Below are 27,365 nucleotides of genomic sequence, written 5' to 3' on the forward strand. Positions count from 1 at the left end.
GCAGACCTGCTTCACCACCTGTGAAGCGACCTCCCTGCAGGTGGGGAGCCGGGGGCTCGAACCAGGGTCCTTACACCAGTTCTTGCACTTTGCGCCATGTGCGCTTAACCAGCTGCGCTACTGCCCGACTCCCTTTAGAAGACTTAAAAATAGAGGTATTAACTCTTCCTTGAAGATTTTGTAGAATTAATTTGTAAAACCAACTGGTCCAGGACTTTTATTCTTGGGGCTTTTGACAACTGTTTCAAATTGATTGGCCTGTTTATATCTTCGGGTTCATCTTTGTTTAATTCTGGAAGTTTCTAGGTATCTTGGAACTTGTCCATTTCTTCAGAGTTCTCTAGCTTGGTGGCATATGGTTGTTCATAGAAGCCTCGCAGGTTACATTGGATTTCTTTTTCTATTTTTATTTTATTTATTTTCCCTTTTGTTGCCCTTGTTGTCTTTTTTATTGTTGTTGTAATTATTGTTGTTGTTATTGATGTCGTCTTTGTTAGGACAGAGAGAAATGGAGAGAGGAGGGGAGACAGAGGGGGAGAGAAAGACAGACACCTGCAGACCTGCTTCACCGCTTGTGAAGCGACTCCCCTGCAGGTGGGGAGCTGGAGGCTCGAACTGGGATCCTTATGCCGATCCTTGCGCTTTGTGCCATGTTTGCTTAACTGCTGCGCTACCGCCCGACTCCCCGATATGCTGGATTTCTATGGTGTCTGTTGTGATAGCTCCTCTTTCATTTACAATCCAACTTATACGAGTCTCCCCCTTTTTCTCCACCCTTATTTTAGTGGGTCTGGCTTAGAGTTTGTCAATTTTGTTTAGTTTGTCAAAGAGCCAGCAGTTAGCTTCATTGATCTTTTGTATGGTTCTCTTGTTTTCGATGTTGTTTGTTTCCACCCTAACTTTAGTTATTTCAGTCCCTCTGGTTGCTTTAAGGTTCCTTCATTCCTATTCTTCTAAATATTTAAGGTGTGCAGTCATGTTGTTTGCTTGAACTTTTTCTTGTTTCCTAATGTGTGCCTGTGTGGCTACGAACTTCCCTCTCAGTACTGCCTTTCCCAAATGTTTTGATAATGTGTGTCTTCATTTTAATTTGATTCTAAAAAGTTCTCATTTCTTCCTTAATTTCCTCTTTGACACTGTAGTTGATAAGCAAGGTACTGCTGAATTTCCTTATGTTGGGACTTCGACTAATTTTTTGCTTATTATTAAGTGTTACTTTAATTTCACTGTGGTCTGAGAAGATGCTTGGGATGATCTCAGTGCTCTTGAACTTGTTGACACCGTCTTTGTGGCCTAACCTATGTTCTAGCCTTGAGAATGTCCTGTGTGGACTTGAATAGAATGTGCATCCGTACAATCTCACCTCAATTCCTGAGGTGAAGCACAATGGCTGCTAAACCCTTCTTATATTGTTGGTGAATTGTGTATGACTTATCTTCCCTGCAACCTATTGGTGTCTGAGATAGAGTTTTTTTTTTATCTTAATCCCTCACGTGTAACCAAGAGATCAAACAGAGTAGAGATAGGTAGCACAGTGGTTAGGAAAGAGACTCCTCATCCCCGAGGGTCCAACATCCCAGGCCCAGTCCCCCGCCCCACCACCAGTGAGAGGCAAGCAGTGCTCTGTTGTCCTGTGAGTTTCTGAACCAATCTTGCTTGTATTCGGTGCGTTCTGAGGCAGTTATTGACTGTTTTTCCTAGTTTACCAGGAGAAAGATGTGCAAAGGCTCCTACTCCGTAGCCACACCTGCAGACCCTGGGAAGCGTAGATTCTGTCCTGAGTCATCGGCCGCTTCTGTGCCCCGAATGTCAGTAGAGGTTTCCCTGCTGCTGCGCCAGCCTCTGTGGGGCTATGGCAATGGAGCTCACAGTTTCGTGTTTAATTGGTGTCTTAGAGGATCTTCTCCTCCCTTCAACAGTCCTTTTTTGCTCAAAGTCAGACCAGAAGTGGCGCGTCACCTGGCAGACTCCCAGAGTGGCTTCTCAGCCCCAGGAGTCTCCCCCTCAGCACCTCGCTCGTGTTCGTGTCATCCATGGCTTGGTGGGTCTGACCTGTGCTGCCGCCCTCTCGCCATGCCCACAGAAGCCCCTCTCTGCCCCGGCAGTGCTTTGAGGTTAGGCCTTGCCTCCATTGCTGCCTTGAGATACTACCATGTCCACGAAGTAGCTCTGCAGTTCAAATCTTTATTCATTAAAGAAGTCGAAATTTATTTTTTGGATACCTTTTGGCCATTTCAGTTTGTTTTCTTGCCAGAGCACTGCTCAGTCCTGGTTGATGGTGGTGTTGCTGGGGACGGAGTCTGGGACCTTGTGGCCTCCGACATGAAGTCTGTTTTCATGACCATTATGCTGTCTCTCCTAGCCTTGTCATTTCCTTGCTCTGCTTCTTTTTTTCTTTACTTACTTATTCATCAATTTATTTTTATTACTAGAGCACTGCTCAGATCTGGCTTATGGTGTAGTAGGGGACTGAACTATCACTGTGCTGGGTATCACACATAAACAAAACCCTGGGTTCAGTCCCCGGTGATGCCTACAAAATAAGTAACTGATGTAACTACTTGAAATCAAGTAAAATTATAAGCTCAGGCCCTCGGTTGCAGTGACCCTATGTAAGCACGTCACACAGTTGTTGTGGCTCGGAGCCCCAGTGCCTCCCAGAGCATTCAGCAGGCCAGGCAGCGGAGGCAGTTCTCTGGACAGTGCTGGTCTTCATCCTGTGGCTGAGCATAGCATGGGACTGACTTTGAAGGTTCATGCTATTCTTTTATATGAGGTAGGGAAGAAGAGAGTTTCACATGAGAATGAGAAGCCAGGGCACCTCTCCAGTATACAAAGTGCCAGGGATCAAACCAGGAGCGTCAGCAGTGCGAGTCCCAAGCCCCATCCACTGGGCCGTTTATTTCTAACTCTTTTCACTGGTCATGTGGGCCAGTTATCAGCTTATTACAGGGACAACACCACCAACAATAAAAGTGGCGAACTTTATACCTTGTGTTCTAACACTCTAATCCAGTTACTTATTGTGTTTTTTTTTTTACAGAAACGATGACTGAACATATCTCTACATTCATAGAAAAGGGAAAAATGTTCTCTATTTGGATTCTTTGAAAAATCTTGCAAAATAAAATAACAATAGAACATAAGATGCCTATCCAGTACGTAACTCACTGTGAAAAACAGGATTAAGTGCTTGGAAGCATGTGTTCCTTGTACCTAATATAAATAAATAAAGCACGGAAATGCTGAGGAGAGATGAGGGGTGAACCAAACTGAAGAGAAACTGCCTTAGAAACTAAAAAGAACTGTGTAAAATAAAGAAATATTGTAGCAAAGAAAATAAAATGCAACGCCAGGAATAATTCCTAATTAGAAGTAGAAGAGAGAATCAACACTGTAAACCCCTTACAGTGCCATGGAAACAAAGTCTCAAAGACTTCCACCAAATGAAGAAGGAAGTAGCATGTGGTTAAAAAAAAAATGAGGGGGGTAGCGCAAAGACTCTCATGCCTGAGGGTCCAAAGTCCCAGGTTCAATCCCCAGCACCATCAGAGCTGAGCAGTGCTCTGGTAAACATAAGTAAATAAATGAATAAATAAAGAAATGTGAGACAAGGATAGAATATATGAAACCTAGGAAATGCTGAACCAGCAAATAGTTTCTTCTCTCAAAAATCATCTTTAAAATACAAAACGTTCCTTGAACTGAGGAATATTTGAATATTCAAATGAAATCACTAATAAATGAAATTTGGCAAAATCTTGGATTTTGAATAGTACAAAAGCTATTATGTTGCTCATGTCTTGTTTGTACTTAATGTTTGCTGCAAGCAGGAGAGTATAGAACGTAAATTGTCAGCCCCATGGAAACACTGACCGTTTACTAGTCCATCCTCGGAGTAGCCCTGCTCAGACACAATGAGGCAGATTTCTTAAAGGTGACCTGTGCTCTCCTGGAGGTCAGGGGTGGCAGGGATGAGTAATTGTACATATAATGAGGAGAGCCCAAGGACAGAATTGACCCTCAAGTGAGGTTTGTTTTGTCCTCTTTTCTCTCTCAAGATCATCTTTCAAAACAGTTCCCTTGTGGCCTGACTTTGGGAGAGGGGCAGGAGGCTGCAGTCTTGTGCAACACTGATGGCTCTTGGGTTTTAGGACGGCATTGCACAATCTCACATTTTTGTCATTCTCGTGACTTTTACTGTGTGAGAGGAGTGGACTTCCCTGCCAGATTCTTCTACGAGCTAACCAGAGGCTTGATGTGATGCAGATGGTGATGCCCTTCTGCCATACCAAGACTGGGCTGAGCTTCCCTTTGCTGGCAGAGAGTGTGTCCATTCAAGATTCTGAGCCCCAGATTCTAGTTCTAAAACCTCTTAGGGAGGATAGATGATGTGAGCTACTCCAAGAACGCTAAAAGCAACTCGAGGGCTGGACCTCCACCACATTCCACAGATATTACCACACATCTATTTACAGCTCGGTTCTGTGGGATGAAAAATATTTTTATTGAATTTGTCGTGTTTTTATTTGGTACAATAGAGCACAAAGATTATGGGGGTGAGGAGTGGCCACTAAATTATTCTCAGTAAATCACACACAACTCTGCACCTAAACTGTGTTTCAGAACCAGACCTTGTGTAATTCTTTGCTTGAACTGTGTGTCCTGCTCATCTTCTTGATATTTTAAGCATAATATGTTGTCTTGCCAGCAGATGTGACAGCTCCTGTGAACCCTCACCAGTTCTCTGAAGGGGACTAGGGCAGTAGCAGTGCAGCTTGCTGTTCTCTGTGTGATGAGTTGTAGGCCAAGGAAGCTCCCCAAGTCCTAATTCGGGAGGTAAAGAAGGTTAGTTGACAGGAGATAAGATTAATTTCACAAGGCAATGTGTGTTTCCTGCAGAATGAAAGTAAGCATAAAAATATCTTTGTATAAAACTACAAAAGACGCAGTGCACACATGCACTCACAGGGACATTTCAGAAATTCCTGTGCTCTCTCTAAACGCTCAGACAGCTTTCTCTTTACTGCCCCACTCATTCATTCACTCACTCACTCATTCGTTCGTTCATTCGTTCGTTCATTCATTCATTCATTCATTCATTCATTCATTCGTAACAGATTTATGAGCACCTACTCTGGCTCTGCAAACAATACAGTACAGAAGATGTCTTGCTTTTTCCTTTCTTCTTTCCATAAGAGCTCTCATAGTTGTGTGCCTTGCTCAGGACGAATTGTCATGGCCTTGTTGAAGGGAGAGAAGTCTAAACTAACACTTTAGGGGAGAGGTCGTGGAGGTTGTTATGAAAAGCTCACAGGAAAGAGTTCACCACTGGACAGAGTACAGAATCATAAAAGCCATGTGCTGGGGATTAAACTGGCCTACCTAGAGTTATCCTTTCAATGTTGTGGATGATTTTCAAGATGATCAATACTTTACTTTGTGCCATCAGTAAGACAGTAGTACGAAATGGGGGGGGGGGTGGATTTCAGCTCACTCCAGTTACTGTTTGCATTGACAGCACTCTTCACTTGTGGTGTGTGCTGGCCTCAAGTGTGATGTGCACATAAGAGCACCTGTCACATTTAGTGCACTTAAGACCAGCCCAGGGTTTTGCCACTCATACTACCTTTGGTGAGAAGCAAACTTCAGCACGGCTTCTGTTCTTGTCGTGCCCTCACTAGCCTTGAACAGCCTCTTGCCTCCCCTCATGACAGTCTCCACCCTGCCCTGCATATTGCATATGCTCCACAGGCCATCAGCCAATACTCCCTATGCTTTGGTGGTTCCTTTTAGAGAGGAATGTTTTTGGAGATTGTGTTCAGGGTTCTGGGGGTGATCCCTGATGCTGTCTGACTTTTCCCCCATTCTGTCTTCGAAAGTGGAATTACTGAATCAAATGATAGGGGGAAAACATAGTTAATGAGGAATCTGATAATGTCTCAAACTCAACTGCAGAGGAAGAGAAATGTCATGATAGCCTCAAGCACTGTAGAAGAGAAAAGAAAAATACCAATTTTTCAAACACTAGCACAGATGCATTGAGTCAGAATCTGAGAGAATTAGGGGCTGGTGTCTGCATCTCCCCGCCTCCTAAAAAAAAAAAATCAAAGCAAAGTTACTTTTTAACTGTATCGTCTCCTTTTGCCCTTAAGGAAACAGGGTGGCATTGCTGCTTGTCTAGACAACCTTCTGAGAATATAGTTTCTCAAATTATTGCTTAATAGTGAATGCTGCCTGCAACTTTCTGGATAATACACCCTGACTCATCTTGGTCTTCCTATCCATTTCTAGTGAAGAGAACAAGAAAATTAATCACAATGCCAGATTCATCACTGCATTCCTGGACTTTTAGCTTGATGTTATAAAGCGTTGGTGGCAATCGATGCCTTTAAAAGTCATTCCATCAGAGAAGCAATAGCATGTAACATGGTCATCACAGCTCACTTATCCTAAAAAATAACAAAATCCAGGTGTGAATTAGCATTTTCTCAACAAGGGAAGGCCACACACAAAAAAAATCTTGATTTTGTGCTAATACTGGGTGGTCTTTAAAAAGATGGAACATTGAATTAATTCTGTGTTTTTAAGGAGCAGTGGAGAACAAACACAGAAAGCAAGTCTGTTCTGAACAACTCTGGAAAAGCAGCATTCTATTTGACTGGTTTCTAGTTGGAGAATAAACATCTCATAACTCAACATTTCCCTAGTGATATGATATCAGAAAGAACCTTCTAGCTAGGCCTGTAGTGCATGATCGAGAGAGAGTTTAACTAGGCAGGTAGGTCATAGACTGGTAGGCAGAGTGTAGGCCTGGGATCGAGATTAGGTTCCCATTTGGGGAGCCAGAAATCTGTCAAGAACAGCCAATCCTACGATCTAACATTGGCGACAATTATCCCACAAGCCTGTGCTGCTGCTCTTCAGCAAACACCACGGCCATGGTGCTGCTCCTGCTGGGGTCTGTTGTGATCCCGGGAGGAGACCACTGCACACTCTTGCTCTGCTTACGTCCGCTCTACTGCACGGCGTTCTTCCAGTCCCCCTTGGCAAAATGCTAGCACTCTTCAGAAAGGCCGTGGAACAAGTAGGGACTACGCACAGTAGGCCAGCGAGGTGCAAACTCACACTAACTTTCCCAATTTCACTGCAGCAAATTCTTGCTCACTCTCGAGAAAACGCCACCAAAGTGGTATTCCTCATCACGGACGGATATTCCAACGGAGGAGACCCTAGGCCGGTTGCCGCCTCTCTGCGGGACTGGGGAGTCGAGATCTTCACCTTTGGCATATGGCAAGGGAACATCCGCGAGCTGAATGACATGGCTTCCAGCCCAAAGGAGGAACACTGCTTTCTTCTCCACAGTTTTGAAGAATTCGAGGCCTTGGCTCGCAGATCATTGCACGAAGGTAACAGAAGCCGTGGGCCATGACAGGGCAGCGCTCAGTGGGGTTTGCAGCATCTGGGGAGGGAGGGATGGCTCCCATGCTGGAGGGCAGGACAGACAGACAGACTCAGGGAAGGCCTATGGCCCATGCTCATCACCACAAGTGCTGGGGTGATGCTCCAGTGACTGGCTGCTCTGCTCCTCTCTCTCTCATTAGGGTAAGTACGCAAATAGGTAAAGCTTTTAGAAGTAGAATCAATAAAGAAATGATATATGAATAAACAAATAAATGAAGTTTCTCACTCTTTGATTTCCCCTGGAGAATAACAGTAAGAGCTTCACTGAGAGGGGCCGGGTGGTGGTGCACCTGATTGAGCACACATGTTACAGTGCACAGGACCCAGGTTCGAGGCCCTGGTCCCCACCTGCACGGGAAAAGCTTTGTAAGTGGTGAAGCAGGGCTGCAGGTGTCTCTCTGTCTCTCTATCTCCCCCTTCCTTTCTCTATCCAATAAAGATAATCTCAAAACTATTTTGAAGGAACTTCAGCGAGTGTGCAGTCCATTGCATGCTATGGGAAGCACCGAGGTGTATAAGTAGGAGCTGCATGTGGCTCCCCGTAAGACTGCCTTCAGCCGCAGCAACTGCGGGGTGCCGCCCTGAACTGCCCATATGGTCATGCCTAGGGACTTAGCACCAGTGTGATGTGTGTAGGTGTGTGGAGGCCACACACAGAGTGGGAGGCCTTGACTTGGGTCTCATCACAGTTATCTGGAAGGATGAAGTAAACGTTCAGAGAGCTGCTTAGTGCTTCTAATCAGGACTCGGCCAGAACTCACACGGAGACACAGGAGCAATAAAGTCCCAAGACGGGGGACTACCCGGGCCTTGATTGGTCCCAGTACACTGCAGGAAGACACCAGTGCTGTATGTGTACACATATGTGTGCACAGATCTCTTTGGATGGGTGTTTTGGGCTCCTTAGGATCTATCCCCAGGAGAGGAATTGCAGGACCATAGGGCAGGTCCATTTCTAGCCTTCTGAGAGTTCTCCAGACTGCTCTCCACAGAGGCTGGACCAACTGACATTCCCACCAGCAGTGTAGGAGGGTTCCTTTGACCCCACAACCTCTCCAGCATTTGCTGCTGTTACCTTTTCTGATGTATGACATTCTCACAGGAGTAAAGTGGTACCTCATTTTTTAACATAACCTTAAAGAATGTTTGTCTGTACAATCTAAGATGAGTGAATGTGCACAACATAGGGCAAAGCTCCACTGCAAACCAAGCTTGACCCTTGCAAATACTCATGTGAATGATTTGCTCTGATGGGCAGGTCACCCGTGGCCGTGTGAGGCCTCGAGCGGTTACTGTTCACACTGACGACATCATCTCAGCTGTTGTCCCAAGAGAAGTGATTTTGAGTAGGACCTCAGGCTAGTAGTGGATACAGGAAAAAAGAAGAAAAAGTTGAGTGATTCTTGACAAAATTATTAAACTTGGATATTCTTTAGATTTCTTACTAGTAGAGTAAGAAATAAAAATCACGCATATAAGATTATTAGAAGGAACAGGTAGGCTAGTGAGAACCACTTGACTCATTTCCCCAAGCCCCCCAAACTATCTATTATTATTATTATCTTTTAGGCAGCTAGTGTAACATTTGTGACCTTCAATTTCTTCTATTTTCAAAGTGAAGACATTATAACCTATTGACTGTAATTTTGTCAGGAGTACTAATTAATTTTTTTTTTAGATACCAGAATACTGTTGGATTCTTATAGTGGTGCTGAGATTGAAGCTGGGACCCTGATGCCTTAGGCTTAGAAGTTATTATTATTTTATTTTTTTTGCATAACGGTTTGTTGTCTCCTCAGTCCTCAGTGGAATTAGTCTCACCAAGTATGGTGCTTAGCACATGCAGACATCCACGAACGGGGCTCCCTTTGCTCTCAAGGAAGTGGCATGTGGAGTGGAAAGACAGCCCGGCAAAGACTACAGACAGGTCATGAAGTCATATCACGTACGCAGTGTTGTCACTCGCAGGGCACACAAGCACATGCTCCAAGCCGGCTGGTCATTGTAGGAAGTCCGGCTGTTTCCTCAAGGAAAGTCCGGCTCTTTCCTCAAGGAAAGAGACTGGAGTCTCCCCTTCTCTCTGCCCTGCCCGTCACTCAGAGTCCTGGTGCAAAGGGCCGGTGGTTCATGAGCGAGGCTATCACCAGGCTCCTCTCCAGGAATTCCGCTGCATTCCAGGTGTGTCTTGCTTCAGTTCACTCATCTGAATCCTGGTACTAGCACCATGGACCTAGCACCTAGCACTGGAATTGAGGCAAAGAATTCTGAAAAGCTTCCACAGGGTAAATTGAACTTATTTCTGCCTATAGGCTGTCTATTCTGTGTTATTCAACCTTACCCTGACCTGCTAAAGACTGTCTGAAGAACTTTGCCTTAGTCACTAAATTCCAGCCTGTTTCTCTTCACAACATGATTCAGTGATCAATACAGTCTCCATTTACATAATGCATGAAACCTTATTTAAAATTAAAAGACGAGCCAGATCCTAATGTTGTGGTTCAGCTTTGTGTACTAAGTCTTTTTTCAAATTCTTCTTCTTTTTTTTTTTATTTGCCTCTGGCGCATCACCACTGTGAACTGACTTGGAGGCCGACCGAGAGGCAGAGAGGAGATGGGACGGAAAGAAAGCACAGCTCTGGAACTCCCTTCAGAGAGGCAGGGGCTGGCCGGAAGCTGTGCTGCACTAGGGCAGAGCAGCATGGCGTTTCTGTGACATTGTTCTGCGGCCGTTGTGCATGAAGTCAGACACCAGTCTCTATGGGGGTGACGGGATCCGCTCTCTAACTGGTACCTTCCAGTCAGCTCTTGTAAGGCAGAGGCTGGGTCTAAGGCTTGATCCTCCTATTTGAAGGAGGATCTTATAAGTCTAGGAACTGCCTTCTGGCCTCGTGCTCATGCGGTGGGACGTGGCCAGTGAGCAGGCCGCAGTGGCCTGTGGGGCCGAGGCAGCGTTTCCTGCTGCACCTGGAGCTGCCTGATTTCTTCCTGGCCCTGCCCCAGACCGGCCCGAAGAACTTATGATGGCTTCCCAGACTGAAACAGCTTCACTGGCTGAAACCAGCCCCCAGTCTGTCTGCGCACAGAACACACGCTTATATCTGGTGGGAGGAGGGTGCCCGGGGAGCTTGGCAGATATGAAACCATGTTTTGTCCGGCTCACCCTGGATTTAGAGGCCTCGGGCTGTGGCGTTGGCACGTGAGATCACTTTTATCACCCTCTGCCATCTGTCATTGTCTTTGGTAGACCTGCCTTCTGGGAGCTTTATTCAAGAGGACATGTCCCACTGCTCATATCTCTGTGAAGCCGGCAGGGACTGCTGTGACGGCATGGCCAGCTGCAAGTGTGGGACACACACGGGCCAGTTCGAGTGCGTCTGTGAGAAGGGCCACTACGGCAGAGGCCTGCAGCAGGAGTGCACAGGTGAGTCCCCAGAGCTCTCGCCCACTAGTCATATGCTGCTAGGCGACCACTGACGGCCCAGCACTGACAGACTCTCCTTCAGCGTCAGCTGGGAAGCTACTCTGGCTCAGGCCCACAGTCTCCTGCGTGTGCTCTGGGCTGTGAGCTGAGTGGACTTCCTGCCGAGGGCATCTGCTGGCCATCTGGCCCTCCGGGGCTCTGTCCGGGACGCCGAGCTGCCCTGGATGTGGCCTGTCTCCAGGCTGGCTCCGGCTGGTTCACATGGAGGCGGCAGAGTTCCGACAGGAAGCAGAGGGGCTTGTGAGGGCTCTTGACACTTCGGTGCAGACTCAGAATGCAATCAAGACCTGTTTTTGTTGGTAAGCAATTGGATAACCAGTTCACATACAGACTGGTTTGGTAGGCACTAAGGTCAAAAGTTGGCTCAGTCTCTGTGTGACAGGTAGAAGCCGTGGGGTCCTGGTCCGCAGGCCACAGCCTCTGTGTGACAGGTAGGAGCTGTGGGGTTCTGGTCTGCAGGCCACAGCCTCTGTGTGACAGGTAGAAGCCGTGGGGTTCTAGTCTGCAGGCCACAGTCTCTGTGTGACAGGTAGAAGCTGTGGGGTACTGATCTTCAGGCCACAGTCTCTGTGTGACAGGTAGAAGCCGTGGGGTTCTGGTCCGCAGGCCACAGTCTCTGTGTGACAGGTAGAAGCCGTGGGGTTCTGGTCTGCAGGCCACAGTCTCTGTGTGACAGGTAGGAGCTGTGGGGTTCTGGTCTGCAGGCCACAGCCTCTGTGTGACAGGTAGAAGCTGTGGGGTTCTGGTCTACAGGCCACAGTCTCTGTGTGACAGGTAGAAGCTGTGGGGTTCTGGTCCGCAGGCCACAGCCTCTGTATGACAGGTAGAAGCTGTGGGGTTCTGGTCTGCAGGCCACAGCCTCTGTGTGACAGGTAGAAGCCGTGGGGTTCTAGTCTGCAGGCCACAGTCTCTGTGCGACAGGTAGAAGCCGTGGGGTTCTGGTCCGCAGGCCACAGTCTCTGTGTGACAGGTAGGAGCTGTGGGGTTCTGATCTGCAGGCCACAGCCTCTGTATGACAGGTAGGAGCTGTGGGGTTCTGGTCTGCAGGCCACAGCCTCTGTGTGACAGGTAGGAGCTGTGGTGCTCTGGTCTGCAGGCCACAGTCTCTGTGTGACAGGTAGGAGCCCTTGGGGTTCTGGTCCGCAGGCCACAGTCTCTGTGTGACAGGTAGGAGCCCTTGGGGTTCTGGTCCGCAGGCCACAGCCTCTGTGTGACAGGTAGGAGCTGTGGGGTTCTGGTCTGCAGGCCACAGCCTCTGTGTGACAGGTAGAAGCCGGTGGGGTTCTGATCCGCAGGTCACAGCCTCTGTGTGACAGGTAGGAGCTGTGGGGTCCTGGTCCGCAGGCCATAGCCTCTGTGTGACAGGTAGGAGCTGTGGGGTTCTGATCCGAAGGTTACAATCTCTGTGTGACAGGTAGAAGCGGTGGGGTTCTGGTCCGCAGGCCACAGTCTCTGTGTGACAGGTAGAAGCTGTGGGGTCCTGATCTTCAGGCCACAGTCACTGTGTGACAGGTAGAAGCCGTGGGGTTCTGGCCCGCAGGCCACAGTCTCTGTGTGACAGGTAGAAGCCGTGGGGTTCTGTTCTACAGGCCACAGTCTCTGTGTGACAGGTAGAAGCCGTGGGGTTCTGGTCTACAGGCCACAGTCTCTGTGTGACAGGTAGAAGCCGTGGGGTTCTGGTCTACAGGCCACAGTCTCTGTGTGACAGGTAGAAGCCGTGGGGTTCTGTTCTACAGGCCACAGTCTCTGTGTGACAGGTAGAAGCCGTGGGGTTCTGTTCTACAGGCCACAGTCTCTGTGTGACAGGTAGAAGCCGTGGGGTTCTGGTCTACAGGCCACAGTCTCTGTGTGACAGGTAGAAGCCGTGGGGTTCTGGTCTGCAGGCCACAGTCTCTGTGTGACACGTAGGAGCTGGGGGGTCCTGGTCAGCAGGCCACAGTCTCTGTGTGACAGGTAGAAGCCTGTGGGGTTCTGGTCTGCAGGCCACAGCCTCTGTGTGACAGGTAGAAGCCGGTGGGCTTCTGATCCGCAGGTCACAGCCTTTGTGTGACAGGTAGGAGCTGTGGGGTCCTGGTCCGCAGGCCACAGCCTCTGTGTGACAGGTAGAAGCTGTGGGGTTCTGATCCGAAGGTTACAATCTCTGTGTGACAGGTAGAAGCGGTGGGGTTCTGGTCCGCAGGCCACAGCCTCTGTATGACAGGTAGAAGCTGTGGGGTTCTGGTCTGTAGGCCACAGCCTCTGTATGACAGGTAGGAGCTGTGGGTTTCTGGTCCGCAGGCCACAGCCTCTGTGTGACAGGTAGGAGCTGTGGCGTTCTGGTCTGCAGGCCACAGTCTCTGTGTGACAGGTAGGAGCCCTTGGGGTTCTGGTCCGCAGGCCACAGCCTCTGTGTGACAGGTAGAAGCCATGGGGTTCTGGTCTGCAAGCCACAGTCTCTGTGTGACAGGTAGAAGCTGTGGGGTTCTGGTCCACAGGCCACAGTCTCTGTGTGACAGGTGGAAGCCATGGGGTGGTCTGCAGACCACTTCTAACTGGTGAGGTCCTTACCCCCCAGTGCGACATTCTTTGGGTGGTCTAGCTGTTTGGTAGTCACCTCAGCGGAGCACCAACACATTCTGATTGTGCCCTCACTCCAGAGTGGAATTCTCTTCATCTGCCTGGCTAACTTGGCCTCCTCCAGACTCCTATGCCTTAGTATTTGAAGTAGAGAGGCCTCAAGAGAAGTGTCGCAGTCTGGTGTTCTGCGTAGTGTCTTTGGAAGTATCTGATGTGATGAAAAATAGTTTGTGGCTTTGCTATGAAAGCATTTTGCTTGTTTTTCTCTTTCACTAGGACACTTCTTTGTAACTGACAGCTCTGCCACAACCCAGTTTTAGAAGAATGTATCCCTTTGAAAATTGATACTCGTCAGGAAAGTTTGGGACACATGGCTAAGTATATGGTAGCTTGTCTTGCAGGGCTGGTCTGCGGGAACCTTTTCCTGCTCTCACGTTGGGAAAGGGGTACCTGCTGTGGATACAGAAGCAAGGCTCTCTACTCTGTTCTTCTCCTCACAGGTCTTTCTTCTCCTTCTCCTTTTTATTTCTTCTTGTTGTTGTGTGTCCCTCCCTCACTCCTGACCTTCCCCGTCCCTCCCTCCTTTGGCCCTGAGCCTAGCTGGCAGTTACAGCCTCCCTGTGGCTGACCAGCCAGGCTCCCCCAGTAGAATTCCCCTTCTCTTGGCCTGGTTCCTACTCCAGCCAGCAGGAATTCTCATTTTACCAGGGAAGAAGAGGGGGATCACATCCCAACTGCCTCAGCGTTGGCCAGCTGCCTCTGCTCCCTTCCTCTCACACTCCTCAGCAGCTCAGCTGAGCACTTTCCCGCCCTGTCCTCCCATCCCAGTTGCCAAGCAGAGGCAGAAGCCGGAGTCAGCATATCTGCTTTCTGTGTGGTCCTAGACAGACTGCCACTGGCACTGCCTGGTGGCTGTGTAAGGGCCTCAGCCCCCATCCCCCTGCTCCAGGGCTCTGCAGTCTTAGATCCCCTGAGAATAAGCTCCAGAAAGGAGGGTATAGTTTGCAAACCCACTGCCCCTTGCTGTGCAACAAGTGCGGTCTGTACAAGCCATGAACTTCAGGCTGAGTCTGTGAAATGTGCGAGGCTGGATGAGTCTGTCACTGGAGCCTTAGTAGAGGAGATGGAAAGGAACACGTCCATGGCCGGTCCCAGGGGAGCACCCAGTGGACTCCAGTGCTGGCCTTATCTGTCCTGACTCAGGACTCCAGTGCTGGCCTTATCTGTCCTGACTCGTGAATCAGCAAGCCTGGGCCCCATGACCTTCCGTATAGGTGAGACTGAAGCTGAATCTGGGTGTCCATAGACTCCCTCTGTGCCCTCTTCATTATGCATGTGCAGGGCTGGGAGAGGGGCTGCTGAGTCCTGAGAAGACTCCTGAGAAGCCGCAGGAGGCAGGAGGCAGTGCTCCTTGCTGACCTCCCTGCAGGCCAGGAAAATAGTCAGGAATCACCTTCCAGTGGCGTCAAACACCAGATTGCTTTCCTTTCAGTCAGACAGAAAGAAATGTTATCTCTAACTCATTCACTACTGAAGATCTGAAGCCATGAGGCCACTTTAACATCTGTTTTAGAAAAGATCCAATTTAGTTCTCAAACGTCACTGAACACCTTCTCTATGTCAGTCTCTATGCCAGGATTTCAGTGGTAAGGAGATGTGGTGCCCAGCTTCTTGGAACTTACAACCTAACTAAATCAGTTTGAAAATCACTCTGAGCACAGTTCAAAATACAAGGCTGGTGCTGGTGAAAAGAGACCCCAGGGAAAGCAAAATGAGGGTCCTGCCCCTTTAAGTTCAGAGCTGCAGGATGACTAGGCAGTAGCTGTCTCTGTCTCAGGAGAAATGGAATGCTAAGTATTTACCCTCTTTGTGGAGCAGAGGCCTCTTACAGCCAGGACAAAGCTTCAAGTGCCTCTGTTCTAAAGCCCTCATCTTCTAAGCGGAAATTGAGGCCTTGGAAAATATGAACATTTTGCTCAAGATGGCATGTCCAGCTATTAACAGGCTTTAGACAGAGCCTTTTCTTGAAGTCCCATGCTGCCTCCAAGATATCACAGCACTTAGTTTACATTTTTGAAACTAACATCTTGGTAGACTTTGCCTTTCAAAGCCCCGAGACACTGAACTCTGCTAGAAGTCTTTAAAAACACAGGAAGTTGATTCAGATTGAACCCTTGCCAGTTACTACATGACTTTGAATGATCACTTCTGATTCTGTTTCTTCTGTAAAGTAGGTTTAATAATGACATGTACACATGTCAGTGATACATATGTGTATGTATATGTATCCAGAAGTATGCCTGTATATAAACATACGTGTACACATAGTTTAGCTAAGAGAGTGTGATTGCTCAGGACCGATAGGCTGTGTGATAAGCTTGAAGACACATGACAACCTATGTTGCACAAATTTCACTATTTTAGGCTATATTAGTGGCCCTAACCTGAGAATCATGGCTGGAGAATAAAGAAGACCTGCCATGCATTCAGCTGGCTGCCGTCAGGAAGCCTAGCACTTACTAAAGGTGGACTAACTACCGTTTTTTGTTTTGATTTTTTTTCTGCTTTTTAACACTTTGTTTATTTTATTTTAATTAGAAAGAGTAAGTAAAGAGGGAAAGATGTGGGGGGGGGGGGAGAGACCAGAACACTGCTCAGTTCTGGCTTATGGTGGTGCTGGGGATTGAACCTAGGACCTCAGAGCCTCAGGCTAAAAGACTATTGCAGAACCATTATGCTGTTTCCCCAGCACCTAACTACTGTTTTTTATCTTGTGAGTCGCCAGTGAAAATCAAGCCTACTGAGAGAGAAGACAGAGGAATGTTGTGTCATTGAATATTAAAAAAAATATAGAGTTTGTTTCCATTGTTTAGGGCAAAGTCATGTGCTGGGGCAAGTTAGATTCTGGTTGTCTGGTTCTTTCTCTCCTGCTCTCTTTCTCATTAGTAAATAAAAATCTTTAAAAAAAAAAAAAGTGGTCTGGGAGGTGGTGCAGTAGATAAAGCACTGGATTCTCAAGCATGAGGTCCTGAGTTCGATCCCCAGCAGCACATGTACCAAAGTCATGTCTGGTTCTTTCTCTCCTGCTATCTTTCTCATTAATAAAAATCTTTTTTTTTAAGTTATATTCTGGTTGGTTTTATAGGAAAGTAAATTCGTAGTGCCAGCTCTGAAGGTTTTTCTTACTATTCACTCTGGAAATAAGTAACTCTACCCGATGGTCTAGTTTGTGGAAGAGCAAAATCGAAGTAAGGTCTTACAGTCCCCAGACTAGGGCCTTTTTCCTACAAGCCACAAAGATGGCCTGTGATACGTAGAGGAAGCTCTGTGAGCAGATCTTTCCTCAGATCTGGGAGACTGACTGGTGAGAGTCCCTGTTGGCCTTTCAAGGCCTAGTGCATGGGAATGGGGTCCCTGGACATGCTCTGAGCACCACAGTCACCACCAGCAGCTGCCTGTGGACAAGATCTTGACGCAAAACAGTTTTTAGTGATGGTGGTTCTGCTCCACGTTGGGGAACATGCTTGTGAGAGAGTGCTGTGTGTCATGAAAATAGTCTGTGTGAAGATCTGATTCCATGTTTGTCCCTGCCAGGCGGCTGCACAGCCAGTGCATCTGCGCCTGTCTCTGAGCAGGGTGGAGTGAGGAGACAGAGTCTGTCCTGGACGGCTTCTTGGGGCAAGCGCACGTGGCTCTCAGTGCAGGTGGGATGGACCGTCTTGAGCTGGATGGCCCCTGTGGTCACAGAACTTACACAGGAGGATTGGTCTCTGCACAGTTTCTCTTTGTGATGCCACTTCTTTGAAGCAGTAACGTGTTTCTGTTCTCAACTTGTTCGAATTCATGACTTATTCCGTTTATTATAAGCCTTTCGTGAGTGACTCTTCCTACGCCTTGACTCCCCAGTCTACTCCTGGTGCGTCTAGATGCCTGATTAATATATGTGTTCTGATGACACGGTGTTCTTAGTCTCTGGGTGTATAAAGGAACTAGGAATGAGAAATGCTCGGTAAAAGTTTAGCTTTGTTTTATTTATTATCATTAATGATCGATTATTATTAATAATAATTAAGTAATTATTTATGGGTTGTATACATTATAAAATTATATTGTTGTAGAATTATAACATTTATAAGATTATATTAATTTATGAATTATTTTATAGATTTTATAAATTATTATTTATTGGATATAGACAGAGAAATTGAGAGGGGAGGGGAAATAAAGAGGGGAAGAGACAGACACCCACAGCCCTGCTTCACCACTTGTGAAGTTCTCCCCCTGCAGGTGAGGGCCAGGAGCTTGAACCCGGGTCCTTACGCATTGTTTTGTGTGCACTCAGCCAGGTGTGCCGCTGCCTGGCCCCAGAGTTCACTTTCGTAAGACATTATTTAATTTGTTTATACTGATTTTAAATTTCCCTTGACTCAAGACTTCTTGAGATGATTTCAAAATAAGCCTGTGCTTTTAGCTTGTGATTATACAGCTGTGAAGACCATATGGCAAAGATACTTTGCGCTAAGACAACACTTTCTGTATTCACTTCTGTGTCTGTATTCACATAAGACACAGAACAGTGTTTGACAGAATTTAGATTAGTGCTTAAAATACTCTGCTAAGAAGCGAGATTTTTGTAATACAATTACATTTGTTAGGCCATCCCCAGGGATTCAATACAACTGAAGCAGGGTAGGGTATTAAATCCAGTTCAACAACCAAAATAGATTTCAAAGGGTGGGGTAGATAGCATAGTGGTTCTGCAAAGATACTTTCATGCAAAGTCCCAGGTTCAATCCCCTGCACCACCATGAGCCAGAGCTGAGCATGGTTCTGAAGGAAAAAAATCATCTAATCTCAAAATAGCCTTCAAAATAGTGCAAATCCTCTTCTCTAGCTCCAAAACAGGGATATAAGAAAGGTATTCCTTCTTCAAATCGGGTGTGAACTTTTCTCATAACAAAAGAAAATATTCTTGTGTGACTAGCCATGTAACGTCAGTTAGGGAAGCTTGCTGTGATGCTGCAGTCTACTGAGAAGAGTTGCTTCTGTCTCTAGACTTAGCATTTCTTGCTTCTTTCTTGACCTTTATCAGGCTGGGACAGTAACCAGGATCACAGCAATAACAGTGGTGCTGGTGGTGACATTTCAGTAGGACTGATGGTCGAACTTGTACAAGCACTGATGCAAAATAACTCAGACAATGTATCTCTCTAGAAGATGGTTCCATTTTACAGATAAGGAAAATAAAAGTCTGAGAGACTAAGTAACTTGTCCAGAATCACACAACTAATATAACTGGGGTGTGAACCCCCCAAGTTGTCTGGCTTCAGAGTCTACATTCTAGACACTTAACAAACAAACACTTAACATATAATTTCAAATGCTCTTAAGTGTTATTTTAACAAAAAAAAAACATAGTTCTTTGATTATTTTCAGCCCATTGAACAGCGTCATCATATGACACAATACTATAGTACGAAGAGGGAAAAAAAGAAAGTTAAACTCCTGGCAGACTTTTTCTTTAATTAGTGAGTAGCAGAGAGAGAGAGAGAGAGAGAGAGAGAGAGAGAGAGAGAGAGCGCAAAGAGAGAACAGAGAGAAGAGACTACAGCACTTCTCCGCCACTCGTGAAGCTTCCTCTCTGCAGGTGCTCTCTGTGTCAGCAAGGCCTCACACCCATACCCTCAGCTGTGGTAAAGTCTGCCTCCCAGGTGGCCTTCCTCTTGCCCAGCCCCAATAACTGCAGTAACTACATGCTTTCAAAGAGGTTTAGAAGAGGGGCCAGGTGATGGCACACTCAATTAAGTGCACCTGCCACTATGTGTAAGGATCCGGGTTCAAGCCTCCAGCTCCCCACCTGCAGGGAGGGCACTTCACAAGCAGTGAAGTAGGTCTGCAGGTGCCGCTCTCCCTCCCTATCTCCCTTACCCTCTCAATTTCTCTGTCCTGTCCAATAAACAAACAAATAAATAAATAAATAAGAGAAAATATTTTTTTTAAAAAAACAGCTTCAGAAGAAATATTAAAGTCTTGCAGTCCTATTCAGGTCATATTTCCCAGGTGTGGAGAACCTCACTCCCTGCCCACCAAGCTTCTCAGGTGCAGCACAGCTCTCATAGATGTCCCCGATGTGTCTGTGTGTCTGTGCCCAGCGCTAGCCAGTCCATCAGGACTTGTGACAAACTCACGTCTCTTAGGAAAGGTTCTGTCTCGTCACTTCTGTGAACGGATTGCTCTGGAGTAGTCAGACTTGCACCTGCTGCCTCTCCTGACCCCCTTCGCTCTACTAGCTCTTTATATTAACACTGACATGCAGTGCCCTTCCTGGAACACGATTCCTCTCCAGGGCTCTGTGGGTGTCTTTGGGGTAGGATTGTGTTTGCATCTCTTGCTTTATTTGCTGTTGTTATTTAACTTAAGAAAGGTTTGGGGACGCTGGGGGCTGCTTGTGGCATGGAAAAGGATTCACAGCGGGGAGCTGGGAACGGGTTTAAACAATACACGGTTTATCAGGATGACACAGGTAAAAGGCAAAATAAGCACTTATCAGCAAGGGTGAAGAGTACGCTAGGTCCATAAAATCCGAGTATAGTTATCAAAAGTTTATTCCCATAAGATGAACAATTATCAGCTCTGGTAAAGGTTGCTCATGGCTGTAGAGGGGTCTAAAAGTTTACCAGCCAGCAGAGTCACACGTGTTCAGTTCCCAGGAGAAGTAGCCATGGAGAATGGATGTATGGAGCACCTCCTTCGAGATGCTTCTGACCAGGAGAAGAAGCTGCAGGCAAAGAGAGCCACATGCTCAAAGTCCCTGCTTTTATACACTCCCTCCTCGGAGCACCTCTCCAGGGTGAGGTCATTTTTGTGTGAATAGTCCCAAACTCCTGCCACAATTGCCACCTCTACTGTACGGGACACACACTTGCCGTAAGCCTCTGATTTCCAGTGAACGAGTAAATGAGTAAATGAATGAAATAAGGGTATGTTAGACCCTCGCACCTGGCATGTGGCCTCTCTGCCTGGCTCCCAGCCCCGGGGTTTTCCACTCCTTGTTTGGAGACGTAAAGGTGACCAGGTGTGCTGGCCCTGAGACGTCCTGGCTCAGCATCAAAGGGAGCCATCTGGAAGGCTCTGCTCCAGCAGGAAGTGGATGACCATGTGCTTATCTAGTTCATGCGACCCACTTACTGAAATCACTGTCCACATGTATTCCAAACCCTCCCGCGGTGCTCGTGTGTACAGCTTCTGCCGGCATCTTGTTTTCAAACTTGATTTGTAGTGTTACACATACTCTGAGAGTTACAGCATCACCCGTGTTGCACAGTTGATGATTCGGGTTTGCAACAGTGCAAGTTCACATTCTATGGTATACTGGATTTTTAACTGATTTTTGTTTTATTTTTGCTTAGTTCTTCACTTATTATTTATTTATTTATTGAATAAAGACAGAAATTGAGAGGAGAGGGAGAGGTAGAGAAGGAAAGAGACAGAGACACCTGCAGCCCTGCTTCACCACTCATGAAGTTTCCCCCCAAAGGTGAGGACCAGGGGCTTGAACCCGGGTCCTTGTGAACTGCAGTGTGTGTGCACTTAACCTGATGCACCACCACCCGCCCCCCCAATATACTGGATTTTTCTGCTTAGACATCATTTAACAAACACGAAGCAGTATGTGTAACATAATGGTTTCAACATTTTCCATTAGAACTTGATGTGGGCAAGTTTTATCAAGACATGAGCACAGCTGTACACAGCTGTACATGAAGAAGACTAGTAGCAATGTAGCAAGTTTAATAACCAAATAAATACCCATTAATCTGAAATACTGAAGGCACAATTAAAAAGGAGTAAAGCAAGGTCATTCTGCTCTGCCATGAATATCTACAGTGTAAAAATAAAACTTACTGCTAGCAGGTCATGTTATTGTTTGCCTAGAAAAACCAAAGAAATCGATTCTGAAACACTAATCAGAGCCCCATGTGTGCGAACCATGTGCTGCTCTGCCATGAATATCTACAGTGTAAAAATAAAAACTTACTGCCTGCAGGTCATGTTATTGTTTGCCTAGAAAAACCAAAGAAATCGATTCTAAAACACTAATCAGAGCCCCGTGTGTGCAAACCATGTGCTGCTCTGCAGAGCCCTCTCCCTGCTGACTGACAGTCTAAGGTTAGAACAGTCCCGCAGGTTCAGCAAGTGGTGTCTGGCTCGCCCTTCCCCCCCACTACCCTTCATCTCTGCAGAGTCATAGAATTTCAGTTAGATAACTGTTTGTCAAAGTGCACTCACCTATGTGGTGGTGACAGAAGATGCTGGTCTCCCTTGGTTGTGTGACTTTGAGAAGGGAACACAGCGTTGCCGTCAGTAATGAGAAGTGCTCCAGAAGGTTTCGCAGCAGACCCTGCCTGAGTGGGTGAAACGGGAGAAAGGAGGCGGTGTGGTCAAGTCTGATGTGTCGACAGTGTTGCCATCGCCAGAGTAAAGCATTTGGTTTGCACATGTATTATCCAGAAGACAATCTGTGTCTTATAACATGGGGACATGGGAGGGAAAGTTAAGTCGCGTGTGGGAGACGGGGCCACCGACCGTCAGCACGAGGGCAGCCTGAAGGGAACTTCATGGAAACTGCAGAAGGTGATCATCTCAGTCTGCCGTTAACTACTTCAACTACTCAGACAATGTCTAGGGGCTTGGGGAGGTGGTGTTGTTGAACTGGGTCTGCTGTAAAATCAGTTTTGGAATAGAGATGTAGTTGACATAGATAAGTCAGAATGTTGCGTGAACTAAGAATCACTGTTAATGAAGTTCTAAGCACCAGAAGTTGAAGGAATATAAGAGCGCCATCATTTACATGATCTATTAAAGCTTTACTTTATGTTTGGGAGGAGACAAAGATTGAACTGGGCTCTAATAATTCACAGAAGTGGGGAGATATTGTGGAGAATGGAAGAGTGCAGACTTGTGATGGGAATCAGAGGTGGTGTATGAGGAAGGGAAGGAAGCTAAAGGAGAAGGACGAGTTTCTTACTAACACCAGAACTCCAGACACAAGCAAGGCAGCAGATGGCTACTACAGACCGAGCAGGGGTTGGCCTGCTCAGAGCTGTCACAGGAATCCGACTTTGCTGTCAGCAGACGTCACCTCCTGGGGCGTCGCCAAGAAGAGATGTGCATAGGGGGTGACAGACTCAATCCAGGGATAAAACAAGAGGAGCATGGGCTGGCCGAGTACTTCACTTGGTAATGAAAGTGTGGGCTGGCTAAGTACTTCACTAGGTATTAAGAGTATGGGCTGGCTAAGTACTTCACTAGGTATTAAGAGTATGGGCTGGCTAAGTACTTCACTTGGTATTAAGAGTATGAGCCAACAAGGGCAACAAAAGGGAATAAATAAATAAAATAAATATTTTTTAAAAAAGAGTATTGTTTTCGATGGGTTATGTTGTTTTCGCCGGGCTGGCTTCATGGGCAGGTAACAGATGACCAGGAACTCATGGTTGAGCTGTAGGCAGTATCTCTTTATTCATGCAGGACGCAGCACAATCTAAGACGCGCTAAGCTAAACTCAAGTTAAAGTAAAACTCACAATGCTGTCTTTATATATACTTGCCAAGTAGGGTGGAAACAGGATGTGACATAGAGAGGGTGGAGAGAAAAGTGACTGGTGAAAATCAGAGTGTGACAAGGAGGGGGTGGAGCAGGCGAGAATCCTATCACTGAACCACCAATGCCCTGGAGGGAGTGCTTTATGTAAAAGTGATTTATGTAAATAGACCAAAGCTTTGAATGGGATTAAATCTATCCCTATATAGGCATATGGTTAAGCAGAAGCCAGGGGGAGCTGGCATACTATCCAACATCTCCCCCTTTCTTTTTAACTAATGGCCATTGTGGGGTGAACAGAAACCTATATCGTACAGGTACAGGCGTTTTCAAAAGAACTGCCATAAGACATGGAAAACAAAATAGGCAAGCAGCAATAACCAGTGTGATGCCAAGGGGAACGTTTCTTGCCTCAAAGGGCAAGGTCTAGCAGGCGAAAGGGCATTTCTTGCCTCTGGGAATGCTTCATGCCTCTGGGGGCATCTCTTGTCTCAAAGGGCGTTTCCTGCCTCTGTGGGCATCTCTTGCCTCTTGGGGCGCTTCATGCCTCTGTGGGCATAACCTAATAAGTGGGGGGGGTGATTTTCTGCCTCTGGGGAAGAGCCTGCAGGCGATGGGACATGGCCTATAAAGTCCCAAGGCTCTGGCTGAAGTTAGTCTTTGAGAAACACAGCAACGTGTACCAGTAAGTCCGATGGAAGTGTCAGTTCAAAGTAGATGACCACGGAAGAAAATGCCAAGGGATGAAACGCTGCATGTCTGTCTCAATGGGGAATGCCAGCCACCAGAATTCTGCTTTTTTGTAGAGAGTGAGCTTTGGAGTCTGTGAATCTGTTTCTTCAGGTCGTGCCAGGTCACATCATTGGTTTCCAGGGGCGATGTCAGAGAACAGGATCCAAATGGATTTCCAGGAATTCCATTTGAGTAGATGCTTTTTCATGTGAAGACTTTGACAGCTGAAATTCATTTACTTGTCAAACAATACTTGTAGCAGATTAGAAGTTTACTATAATTGATAACTCCATTATAATTGGAAGTCCTTTCTAGTATGATTTTAAGGTTGTTTAAAAAGTTTAAACTCAATAAAATGTGGAAAGGTAAACAGAAGAACCACGGTTAAAAGCCTCAGGCATGAGAATAATTAACATAATCATTGCACTATCTGCCCCACCCATAACTCATACAGTTTTCAGGATTAAACATTTCAGATTCATGTCAAGACGTAAAAGAGAAACCAAAGGAGGGAAAAAACAATTTTTTGGATTGTTTCTGGATGTCTCTAGAAATCATGGCTGCGTCCAGCATTTTTTTAAGTCAATGTCAAACAAATATTCAGTCATTCAAATCATTTATTAAATGCAACTTGAACCAGATTATCAAGATCTCAACATGTAGGATTAAGAGTCCCCAGAGGGCATCCTAGTCCAAAAAGCTCCTTGAAATTCCATTTAGGGTGCTTCTGACTGTTCCTGCTGGATTGCTTCAGGCACCCATTTTTAAAAGTGTCTTCCCATTGAAGAAAGAATCCAATCAGGAGAGTAGAACTAACCACATGTCTCCATACTTGGGAACTGCCAGGGTACTGGAGAATGCTCCTCAAACTATAGTAGTCCTTCTCCATGGGAAACATTCGAGAAGAAGTCCAGAAAGTCCCAGGGGAAATCCCCATGCATATCCCAACGTCTACGATCACGGTCATAAAGAACCGAACTGTGGCCCAGAGCAAAATGTAGTCCTTTTCCTCAGGAAACATGGGAGAGGGAATCCAGAAAGTCCAAGGAGAAATCTCCGTGCATCTCCCAAGCTCTATGATCCCGGTCATAAGAAACCAAAGTTCCCGGTCAGGGAACCGAAGTGTGGCCCAGAGTAAAATGTTCCAGAGACAGAGGAACTGTCTCATAATGAAACAGTAGAGGCTTTGGAAAACCTCTTCATAAGCAGAAGAGAAGACCATAGTGCATAGGTAGGCAAAGTCTTCACTTATCTGGGAGTTGCGCAGGTCCAGTCCCACGTTGTAGCGCCATATGTTGTTTTCGACGGGTTATGTTGTTTTCGCCGGGCTGGCTTCACGGGCAGGTAACAGATGACCAGGAACTCATGGTTGAGCTGTAGGCAGTATCTCTTTATTCATGCAGGACGCAGCACAATCTAAGACGAGCTAAGCTAAACTCAAGTTAAAGTAAAACTCACAATGCTGTCTTTATATATACTTGCCAAGTAGGGTGGAAACAGGATGTGACATAGAGAGGGTGGAGAGAAAAGTGACTGGTGAAAATCAGAGTGTGACAAGGAGGGGGTGGAGCAGGCGAGAATCCTATCACTGAACCACCAATGCCCTGGAGGGAGTGCTTTATGTAAAAGTGATTTATGTAAATAGACCAAAGCTTTGAATGGGATTAAATCTATCCCTATATAGGCATATGGTTAAGCAGAAGCCAGGGGGAGCTGGCATACTATCCAACAGAGTATGAGCTGGCTAAGTACTTCACTTGGTAATGAGAGTATGGGCTGGCCAAGTACTTCATTTGGTAATGAGAGTATGGACTGGCCAAGTACTTCACTTGGTAATAAGCGTATGAGCTGGCTAAGTACTTTACTGGGTAATGAGAGTATGGGCTGGCCAAGTACTTCATTTGGTAATAAGAGCATGGGCTGGCTAAGTACTTCAGTAGATATTAAGAGAATGGGCTGGCTAAGTACTTCACTTGGTATTAAGAGTATGAGCTGGCTAAGTACTTCACTTGGTAATGAGAGCATGGGCTGGCTAAGTACTTCACTTGGTAATGAGAGTATGGGCTGGCCAAGTACTTCACTAGGTATTAAGAGTATGGGCTGGCTAAGTACTTCACTAGATATTAAGAGTATGGGCTGGCTAAGTACTTCACTTGGTATTAAGAGTATGAGCTGGCTAAGTACTTCACTTGGTAATGAGAGCATGGGCTGGCTAAGTACTTCACTTGGTAATGAGAGTATGGGCTGGCCAAGTACTTCACTAGGTATTAAGAGTATGGGCTGGCAAGTACTTCACTAGGTATTAAGAGTATGGGCTGGCTAAGTAGTTCACTTGGTAATGAGAGTTTGGGCTGGCTAAGTACTTCACTAGGTATTAAGAGTATGAGCTGGCTAAGTACTTCACTTGGTAATGAGAGCATGGGCTGGCTAAGTACTTCACTTGGTAATGAGAGTATGGGCTGGCCAAGTACTTCACTTGGTAATGAGAGTTTGGGCTGGCTAAGTACTTCACTAGGTATTAAGAGTATGAGCTGGCTAAGTACTTCACTAGGTATTAAGAGCATAGGCTGGCCAAATACTTCACTTGGTAATGACAGTTTGGGCTGGCTAAGTACTTCACTAGGTATTAAGAGCATGGGCTGGCCAAGTACTTCACTTGGTAATGAGAGTATGGGCTGGCCAAGTACTTCACTTGGTATTAAGAGTATGAGCTGGCTAAGTACTTCACTTGGTAATGAGAGCATGGGCTGGCTAAGTACTTCACTTGGTAATGAGAGCATGGGCTGGCCAAGTACTTCACTTGGTAATGAGAGTTTGGGCTGGCTAAGTACTTCACTAGGTATTAAGAGTATGGGCTGGCCAAGTACTTCACTTGGTAATAAGAGCATGAGCTGGCCAAGTACTTCACTTGATAATGAGAGTATGGGCTGGCTAAATACTTCACTTGATATTAAGAGTATGAGCTGGCTAAGTACTTCACTTCGTATTAAGAGTATGAGCTGGCTAAGTACTTCACTTGGTAATGAGAGTATGGGCTGGCTAAGTACTTCACTTGGTAATGAGAGCATGGGCTGGCCAAGTACTTCACTTGGTAATGAGAGTTTGGGCTGGCTAAGTACTTCACTAGGTATTAAGAGTATGGGCTGGCCAAGTACTTCACTTGATAATGAGAGTATGGGCTGGCTAAATACTTCACTTGATATTAAGAGTATGAGCTGGCTAAGTACTTCACTTCGTATTAAGAGTATGAGCTGGCTAAGTACTTCACTTGGTAATGAGAGCATGGGCTGGCTAAGTACTTCACTTGGTAATGAGAGTATGGGCTGGCCAAGTACTTCACTAGGTATTAAGAGTATGGGCTGGCTAAGTACTTCACTTGATATTAAGAGTATGAGCTGGCTAAGTACTTCACTTGGTAATGAGAGTATGGGCTGGCTAAGTACTTCACTTGGTAATGAGAGTATGGGCTGGCTAAGTACTTCACTTGGTAATGAGAGTATGGGCTGGCTAAGTACTTCACTTGGTAATG

At 46.4% G+C, this 27,365-nt stretch overlaps 1 protein-coding gene across 1 annotated transcript in view; it reads left to right on the forward strand.

The window, feature by feature from the left end:
- SVEP1 (sushi, von Willebrand factor type A, EGF and pentraxin domain containing 1) overlaps window positions 1-27,365 on the forward strand; it is a 215,554-nt gene that overhangs the window by 19,674 nt on the left and 168,515 nt on the right. Inside the window, exons 2-3 of the mRNA XM_060199027.1 lie at window positions 7,154-7,409; window positions 10,709-10,885. Coding sequence (XP_060055010.1) covers window positions 7,154-7,409; window positions 10,709-10,885 — 433 coding nt within the window. The remainder of the gene's footprint in view (window positions 1-7,153; window positions 7,410-10,708; window positions 10,886-27,365) is intronic.

This window comes from Erinaceus europaeus, chromosome 10 (genome assembly GCF_950295315.1).
Source record: "Erinaceus europaeus chromosome 10, mEriEur2.1, whole genome shotgun sequence".
In the NCBI taxonomy this organism is placed as follows: Eukaryota; Metazoa; Chordata; class Mammalia; order Eulipotyphla; family Erinaceidae; genus Erinaceus; species Erinaceus europaeus.